The sequence below is a fragment of the Oryctolagus cuniculus genome, chromosome 11 (assembly GCF_964237555.1).
Source record: "Oryctolagus cuniculus chromosome 11, mOryCun1.1, whole genome shotgun sequence".
Lineage (NCBI taxonomy): Eukaryota > Metazoa > Chordata > Mammalia > Lagomorpha > Leporidae > Oryctolagus > Oryctolagus cuniculus.
In genome coordinates this window covers 64691879-64701772 of record NC_091442.1, presented here as the reverse complement: position 1 = coordinate 64701772, position 9894 = coordinate 64691879, and the positions used below count along the sequence as shown (strand labels likewise).

At 34.3% G+C, this 9894-nt stretch overlaps 1 protein-coding gene across 16 annotated transcripts in view; it reads right to left on the bottom strand.

Moving 5' to 3' along the window:
- Window positions 1–3108: 3108 nt before the first annotated feature.
- USP15 (ubiquitin specific peptidase 15) overlaps window positions 3109–9894 on the bottom strand; it is a 128112-nt gene continuing 121326 nt past the window's right edge. For 15 of the 16 annotated variants that reach the window (XR_007919692.2, XM_070052558.1, XM_070052556.1 and 12 more), the window contains 2 exons: window positions 9183–9271; window positions 3109–5050 (listed from right to left, as the gene is read on the bottom strand). Coding sequence is in view for 14 of the 16 variants with exons in the window: in XM_070052558.1 (XP_069908659.1) it covers window positions 4868–5050; window positions 9183–9271 (272 nt within the window). In the remaining 2 variants the exon portion in view is untranslated. The remainder of the gene's footprint in view (window positions 5051–9182; window positions 9272–9894) is intronic. The other variant, XR_011380127.1, reaches the window with a different exon arrangement.

The following is a 9894-nucleotide window of genomic DNA, read 5'->3' as shown; positions in this document are numbered from 1 at the left end:
ATTTTCTACAGAACAGAATTACCAAAGCAAAATTAAACATTTAAACTGTGTATACACACTGGAAGTATGTAGTTATTTTCACAGCATTTCCATTTAACAGCAATTTCCAAAGAGATAGCTATAGTTTTAAGCTGGTTTAAAAGCAAATTTGATACCCACTTATAAAAGAGATAAAAACCTACTTAACTGATTTTTTCCCCATTCTTTGAGATTCTAGTTCAAAATATTAAGCCAATTCTTGATTTTTCTATACGATATATCTACTCTCTGGATTCCCTTAATAATATAAAGCCTTTTCCTTTCTTATCTCTGACATGTTCCAGGCTCCCAAGTTCAGGCTGGGGAGTCATTAAGATGTTGGTGTGATGTAGGGTGAGTATGTTTCTTGATATACACATTTGCCAAAAGTCCTTTTTTGAACTGTCTGTTTACATATTCTTCATTTAAATATTCTCTACCCCATCATTAAGTGAAGGCTTGTTCAGGATTTGAATTTTCACCACTTATATTAATTAAAACATAAAACATACACATCCAATTAAAATACCTCAAAACCTAGAAAACTTGCAAGAAAATTATATAAATTTCTTGCTAGAAAAATATAATGAAACAACATATAATATAATCTACAACTGAATATATAAGAAAAATTAGCAAGGACATAAATATACTCAAGTGGTACTTAAAAATTCTTATTGGGATTTAGCAAATATTTCCAAGAGAAGTTGTTTTAAAACTCCTCAGGTTAAGTTATTCAAAGAACAAAATTTCTACTTTGTTGTGATGTAAAAAATATGAACAAAAGATTTCCACTATTCTTTGGCTTCAGACATTTTATTTTTCTTTCTTTTGGAGCTCTGACAGGAACTTTGGTTCCTTCCCCCGATGTATGACACAAGAATTCTCCAGGTTTCTACCTTGAAAATGTGCTCACTACACTGCATAGATGTGGGAGATCCCAAGCATGCTAAGTCTGGAGGGTTGGAAGCAGCCAGTAATGAAACACACGGTCTACAGAGAATTAAAAAAATAATAAACTAAAAAACGGGCCTTTTTTTTTTCCCCATCATGCGCCTGTATTAAACAAGGGCAATGACAGTACACAGGAGAACTCTAAAAGTTCATGGAAAATTTAATTAAAAGATACATATTTGGAGTAGGGATTTGGAGCAGCAGTTAACACTATTTGGGGCAGCAGTATCCCACATCAGTGCCTTGGTTTGAATTCCAGTTCTGCTCTTAATTCCAGCTCTGTGCTAATGCACATTCTAGGAGGCACCAGGTGATGACTCAAGTATTTCAGTCCCTGCCACATATGTGGCAGACCTGGACTGAGTTCCCTGCTTCCAGCTCTGGCCTCGCCTGGCCCTGGTCATTTGAGGCATCTGGGGAGGCAACCAATGGATATATCTTGTCATACTTGCTCTGAAGTTAAAAAAATAAATTTTGTTGCAAAAAATTTTTGCAAATTCATGCAATATTTTTTGGACAGTATATATTTTCTATGACCTTTCTGAAGGCCCCACATATTCCCCTCATCCATGGGGCATGCCACGAGGGAAACGAGCCTCATTTTCTCTTATTGTCTTCTGGTTTTTGTCTTGTAAGCTATCCTCACCTCACTGTATCTACTTCAGTACTTACTGATTTTCTCTATGCCCACATCAAAGTTTTCTGTAGTTTTATATCCAGTTGTCAGGAAAGCAAGCATAAATATGGAACTAGAAGAAGAAGACAGGTCATAAGACAGGCAAATGATTTATATAAAGCATTCTGCTGTGACTTTTTCATGGAGATTAATTCAAACTAAATTGTGGGAGAAGATAAATGGCCCTGAAATTTGGGGTTGTATTTGGAGAAACAGAAAGAAGGGCATACTGAAGTCAGATGAACATGAAGGGGGGGGGAGCCTATTACATTAAAAATTCAAGCATTAAAATATTCAAACAATTAAAACTATAATAAACATAAATTAAACAAAATTAATTTTAAAAGGAGAAAGTCAATATTACAACTGGTATCTTTTAAAATCAATATTCAAATATTAAGTGGAAGAACTTTTGGGAACAAGGTCATCAGAGTCAGAGATGCTTTCAATTTACATTTCAGATATCAGTGATGAGTCTTGTCTACAAAATTCTTTCCCATAAAATGTATGATCTCTTTGAGCTCTCAACAGTTCTGTGAGACCAACACAATAACACAATGAGAGGTAATATGTATAGGATATATCTGAGGCTAGAACACTGGCTGTTCTACACAGTAACTGTGTGAACTTGGGACTATTAAATGTTTTGCACCTCAGTTTCTCCATCTGTATGAAAAAATGAGGATGTTTTTACTTCATAGCTATTGTAGGATTCAATGATATAATGCATATAAACACTTTAATATAGTGCCTGGTCCATAGTTAAATGCTCACAAATGCTAGCTATTACTGTAATAAACTTTACAGGTGAAGAAACATACCAGAGAAGATTAAGTTCAAAGCTGTATGATTACTAACTGGCAAGGCCAGATGCAGAATTCTTGCCTGGACATAGTCTTACTACCCTGTATTACCTATGAATATTTACTTTTAATTATTTCTAGTTTATTATTATTATTTTGTTGAAAATGATAGTTGCATTCAACAGATCTTATGGCATTATAAATACTATTTACTATTACAAAAAAAAAACAAAAACCCCAAAGTTCTCATAGTAGGAACAGAAGTTAATGATAACCTAAAAAAGGAAGTAGACTACAAACTAGGTCTAGAAAGAGTTAACTTTGACTTCTCTTTAAACTTTTAGAAAAATGACAGTATAGTCTTGGTTTGGTAGCTGGCGCAAAGAATGTAAACTCTGGGGATAGAGATTTGCTTCCTACTGTTATCTCTAGACTCCAGAACAGATTGGTAACAAACATTTGTTTAAGGAATATTTAAATTAAAAAAAAAAAAGTCGACCTTAAGACGTGTCCTTAAAAAGTAAGGTTCACTTTGCTCTGATATGCTTTCTTTTCTAGTAGTAATGATAACTCCAAAGTCTAGCATACAGTCAACTACCCATAAAATGGGATTTTTAACTAATTTAAAAGATTCAGAGTAAGAAATAAAAGACTAAATAAGGCCTTGAATAGCTTTATTGAAATCTGTATAAATAAACATGCACATTTCAAATGTAAACTCAAGTGAACTCAAGTGCAGACAAAATTTTAACCTCTGTCATGCAGGAGGTTAGTTTACATCAAAATAAAAAAAAAGGAAAGAAAAAAGAAAAAATCCAAAGCAGCTTTTAAAATACCAGGATGAAAAACCAGCTTTAATATCAAGGTATAAAGCAAAGCCATGATCAACATACCTCATTTATCCTGGTCAAATGCATTTTTTTTACTTTTAAATGCTAACATAAATAAATAATTTACCAAAATGTGCACTCACAGAGTGAACTTTTATTTACAATACACAATTTATAATCTATTGTATTTGATTAGTTCAAGTGAAGAACATTATAATTTCTGCTTTAATAACTAACAGTGGGACACAAAGCAATTTCTCAGGTAGTCGATAGTGAAATGTGCCCCAGCATTTAGATTTTCTATTAAAGGCAGTATTGTATGCCAATTGACAATACATTCTTTCAACTAGATCAAAGGGAAAAAGCAGCAAATGAAAATGTTTCAAACGTTCACACATATTTTTGGCATCCTGGATCCTTGAATGTGGTGAACTAAAATCAAATTCAAGGTTTGTATGCTTTATATACTGTACAGGTTCTGACTCTGGAGCATGCAAATGCCATTTCTCTTTTAACAAGTTATCGTCTGAGAAAAGCTGTAAGGCTATGGTGAATTCCATCAGGAACACACAAAGAAAGTTAACAGACCTACCTTTATAGCCAAATGTCCATTAATGATTTAAAGGCCAGCATATGAAAAAAACTCTCATCTAAGCTTGAGGCAATTATTACTATGGATACAGAATACTTATATTAAGTCTGTCTTTATATTACAAGAATGGGGAGAGCTAAAAGTTGCCAAATTACCAAAAAATGGGGTAGAGAAAAACAGACAGCAAAAATTTTAATTTTGGACCAATAGCAGATTAAAGATATGTATTTTAAAGAAAATTAAAAAACTGAATATTCTAAAGAACAGATCCCAATAGCAGTAAAAAGTACTTACATGGAACTGAAAAATGACTTTTGATGGAGTATGAAATCCAGAACCTGTTTCCACAGTGACAGTAAGATGAAAATATTATCCCGCATTTTTAATGATATTACAAAAGGAAATACCATTTTCAGGATTGTTTCTTATATCATGATTTGGTTTCTTAATAGACCCACAATGATTACCAAGGATGAATCTGAAAATTTGGTTTTCCAAGAATACTACTGCAGTATTTATGCCATATTAATACTGCAGCTAAATATCATAGTAGTATATATGGCAGCCTAATGCACATGAACTAGGTTATCCAAAAACTAAGTTCAGCATAGTTTTCCTGCAGTATTATTAAAGCAAAATAAATGACCAACAACCACAAATTTAACATTTGTCATCAATTAACTCACATCCAAGAAATTAAAGAAAACATAATTCATCAAAACAGCAGCAAACTTAAAAGGGATTTATTTGTGATTTCCTATATATATTTAGCTTGTAAATACAAGACTGTAAATGTATTAAGAGACAATTTCTGTTAAAGTTTTCATTGTGTTTCACTTCAAGTACTGCACAAGTTAAAATCTGATAAAGGATTTACATTCGGTTATCTGAAACTCCCATCTCAGACTTTTGTTTTAATGTGGTGGGTAATTTCATCATTTCCATAGATACCACCAGCAGGAAAGTCTCTCTTTTATGGCTTCTAAGACTTTCATCAGTTAGTGTGCATACAGTTTTCATTTTCTATATCATTGTCATTATCATTGCTATCTTCATCACTTTCTAATGGGATGCCTGTGGCAGCTGAAGCACCTTTAGTTTCTCGATCAAGAGGAAAAAAGCCAGTTCCACTGAAAGTGTCTTGTCTCTGGTAGAATAGTACATATGCTGCTTTTGACTGTTAAAACAAACAGAAGATGATAAAATGGTTATATTCTTAAAGATCATATTAAATACAGTATAAATTTTTAGCCAGTAACCACTCTTGGTGACAGGGAAAAAGTCAAATAGAAAAATCACATGGTCAAATATGAGTTACAAAAATGAATTAAATATGATTTCTGCTGGAATTATAATTTTTAAAATTCTCTTAAACTGTGAGCATCTTTGTATCTAATACTAGTTGCTTTCCCCCATGTACGCACTAGATTCCAACTTTTCTATTTTTTTTTTATCTATCTGAAAGGCAGAGAGTGAGAGAGGGAGAAAGATAGGGAGAGGAAGATAGAATGTCCATCTACTGGTTCACTCCCCAAATTGCCACAACAGGTTGAAGCCAGCTCTGCCCTGGTCTCCCACATGGGTGGCAAGAAACCAAGTAATTGGGTCATTTTCTGCTGTTTTCTCAGGTGGATTAACAGAAAGCTAGATCAAAAGCAGAGCATCCCAGGTTTTTGAACCGGCACTCTGATATGGGATGCCAGTGTCACAAGCAGTGACTTAACTGCTACACCAAAATGTTGGCCCCTATAGTCCAACTTTTCCTACTGACTTGATGATATTGTTCCATCAGTCATCACTGTGTATCTTTAATAAGTCCTTATCTCCTGGACTTTTCTCTTTGACATTAAAAAACACTTCATAAATCCCCCTCCATTCTACTTCCTTTTTCCTCTTCCTCACAGCCAGGCTTTTGGAATAGTCTATTGATTCACTACTCGTTTTTAATGGATATTCCTCAATTCTGTGTAATTTAACTTTTGCCAAACCCATTCTAATGAAATGGCTTTTACTTGGGTCAGTAACCTAATAAATAACATACTTGGGTGTCTTTTAAAGTTCTGCTCAATCTCTCCATAGCATTTTTTAAAAAGATTTATTTGAAAGAGTTACAGAGAGAGGTAGAGACAGAGAGAGAGAGGTCTTCCATACTCTGGTTCACTCCCCAGATGGCCACAACAGTTGGAGCTGAGCCAATCCAAAGTCAGGAGCCAGGAGTTTCTTCCGTGTCTCCCACATGGGCACAGGGGCCCAAGAACTTGGGCCATCTTCCACTGCTTTTCCAGGCCATAGCAGAGAGCTGGATGGGAAGAGGAGCAGCCGGGACTCGAACCGCTGCCCATATAGGATGCCAGCACTTCAGGCCAGGGCGTTAACCTGCTGTGCCACAGCACCATCCCTCTCCATAGCATTTAATAGTTCATTATTTTGTTTTCTTCCATCATAAAGGGTTTGGGATTTTGCGACTTTAGTTTTCCTTACATCTCTTCCTATCTTTTGGGGTTTTCCTCCGATTATTCTGGGGACTCACTAAATCCTGACTTCTACCCACCCATTCAATATGTGATTCATTCAAACCCATGTTTCAACTGCCAACCTAAGACTAATAACACAAATTTACAATTTAAACCAGTGATCACCTCTGAACTCCAGTCTTATTAGTACAACTTCCTAATGCAAATGTCTACGTAGCTATCATGGTGGCAACCTCAAATTTCAACAGCAATTTTTCTTCCTATGTTCCCAATCCTGGTAAATCGTGAAGTAAAAGTTACTTTTAACTCCATACAGCAAGTATTTCACAAATCCACTTTCTGTGTCTACACTGTCACTACCACTACTTTAACTGCTTAAATTACTGTGACAGCCTCCTGAATGGCTCTTCTGCCTTTTTACTCAGTATCTTCAAAATTATCTTTTTCAGTATTCTGAGAGAGATGTTAAAGTACAAATTCAACATTATTCTATTGCTTAGCTTTCATCTGATGGCTTCTCATAGTCTTTAAGAAAACCTCTAAGCAACCAGGATGTCAATTTCCTTCATTGGAGTGCTAAATTAATCTCTAGCCCCATTTCTTCCCCGTAGTCCTACAAGAGTGTTATTTTTCTGTCAAACCAAATTATTCTTCATACTCTGTCATGCCTCCTTGCTTTTGTAGGTGCCACTTTCTTTGCTTCTTTCATCTCATTTGCTGTCATTTGTACTAGCAGATTCAAGCCAACTACCATCCTTTCTGTAGGGACTTCCTTGCACAGGCCTTGTCACCTCATAACTAAATCTTCAGCCTTCTATGTGGTAATAGCACGAAACTTAACATCATTTATAATACTAGAAATTTTACTTTTCTAGTCTTTCTTCTTTAGATGGTAAGTCTTAAAATGAGAGATAGCTGCCATTTAATCCTAAAGATAAGACCTATATCTAAGGCACTCAAATACTGACTAAATGAAGAGCCATCATTGTTAAAATGCAGGCTTACATCAGATTTATGAATTAAATATGAGGAAGATACATTATTTATTTGAAGGTAAAATTCAAGTAGTATTGTTAAAGAGACTGTGATGGAGGACGTGAGCAATTTTAGGATATTTTGATTGGAAAATTAAAAAAGAGAACATAGGAGTTGGTGCTGGGTGTAGCATGTAAAGCCGAGCTGGTATCCCATATGGGTGCCAGTAAAGACACAGCTGCTCCACTTCCTATCTACCTCCCTGCTAATGTGCCTGGGAAAGCAGCTGAAGATGGCCTAAGTCCTTGGGCCCTAGCACTTACATGGGAGACTAGAAGAAGCTTTTGGCTCCTGGCTTTGAATTGGTTCAGCTCCAGCCATTGTGGCCATTTGGGGAATGAACCAGCAGATTGAAGATCTATCTCTATCTTTCTCTCTCTCTCTCTCTACCTGTGTCTCTCCATAACTCTGCCTTTCAAATAAATAAATAAATCTTAAAAAAAGAAAAGAACAGAATTGAAGAGTGAGGGAAAAATAAATTAGCTTAAATATGAACTGGAAATGTAGTTAACTTGGATATATACACATTAAAAAGTATTGAAGAGTTTTAGTCTTTGTTACAGATACAGTGAGACAAGCAACATTGTATACTTCAAAAAGTTCATAGATAATGGTATTAAAAGATAATGCGCATTTTCCATGAACTTTTTTGTATACCAGCATAGTCATGTGCTGCATAACAATGTTTAAGTCAAGGATGGACTGCATATATGATGGTGGTTCCATAAGATTAATATAACTTAGCTGTGTGGTAGGCTGTACCATCTAGGTTTGTGTAAGTATACTCAATGATGTTAACACAATGAAATCATCTAATACATTTCTCAGAATGTATCTTCACCATTAAGCAACACATACATAAGAGTGAGGGCACACAGAGTGAGGGAGAGACAGAAGTTGTGGAAGAGAAAGGGAGTGGCATGGAGGGAAAAACAGCTCAAAATTGTTTCAGAACTATTCATGCAATGAGAGATTACATCTACAGCAATAGTTGGGCTTAAAAGTTCATTTATTTGCTTAAACAAGTTGAAGATTTTACAGCACTATATCTTAAAAATTTACTCTCTGCCCTTAAGGAATGTACAATAAATTTGGGAGACAAAGGAGTAAGTGTTCCTTCCATCAATAAAAAATGAGCAGATACTACATTTCTGTCACTAATAGTGTAATCAATAAGTTAAATAAATCTATAGACATGCAAAATTTATAGGAAAATAAAAACCTTTATCAGATAAGCAATTTCTAGCATTCTTAGAACTCACTGCAGTCATTAGCCATCATTTAAAATCTGGGAAATATCTGCTCTGATTGAAGCACAGCAACGCCAATCTTTTGTTCAGGCTATGGGTAATAAACTGGTTTAAGTGTGAACAGATATTAACTATTTTTCAAATGCTCAAAGAATATCAAAGTAAGAAGTATACAAGGGTTAATTTTTATGAAACCTGTAAGTTTTCTTGTCTAATGTCATTCTGAAGTTAAATGCTTTCTTTTCATAAGGCAGGATAAAAGTTTACAGATTATGGGTATGGTAAGGCAATTAAAAGATTTTTTTTTCTCTGTTTTAGCACTGAATCTACTTTCCAAAGGAAAATATAATTCCATTCATGTTGCAAATTACCTGAAAATTTTCACTTTGGGGAGACAATTTTACGTTTCTTTAAATCAGAACACATCTCTCTTAGCTACTTGAATTGCTATCAGACAGACTATAGTAACCATGGGTTTCTTTTATTAATTTATATTCACTCCTTAAAACAGCAGATTCCATGATTCCCAGAAAACAGAAGACATACTTACCACAATTTGGTCTTCAGATGCTGTGGAGACACTACTGTCATCAAAATAGTACCATTTTCCATCATCTTTATTTTTTGCGAAAGCAGTATCTAATGAAAAAATAAAATGATCTACGGTTTTCTGAGGAACCCTCAAAACTCCATAATAATCATCTACATTAGGAATATGTACTAAAATTACACAGTAATCACCTAATATTTGAAGACTGATTCATATACATCGATTGATTCTAATGATGAAAGGTTTTTAGAATAATTTCCTAACATCTAGATGCCTTAGACATGGTTGAAATTGTTTTCATCCCAGGGCAAAACAGAACAGATTTATTAGTTTTTAGTTCACAGAGTAACAACATTAAATACAACAAATGGTAATTAACATTTATTTAGTGCTTACTATGTATTAAGCATGTCAAAAAATTTGTGGATAAAGGAAACTAAAAGGTAAGTTTTGGTGAAAAACTTTTCTCTAACCAAGTTTATTTACTATTTATTTTTTATCATTTGGTACATTTCATACTAAAAATAGCCCATATTTCCTTATAAAATTTGAAATGTACTCAGGACAAACCCATGTTTGCAGCTTTAGACCAGTAACTTAACAGGAGCATCTATAGAAATTTATAAAAATGAATAAAAGGCAATAAATTTTAAATGAATATAACTTTGAATTGGCTTGTGCTGAAGTTTTGAATTTGAATTAAGACTAAGAA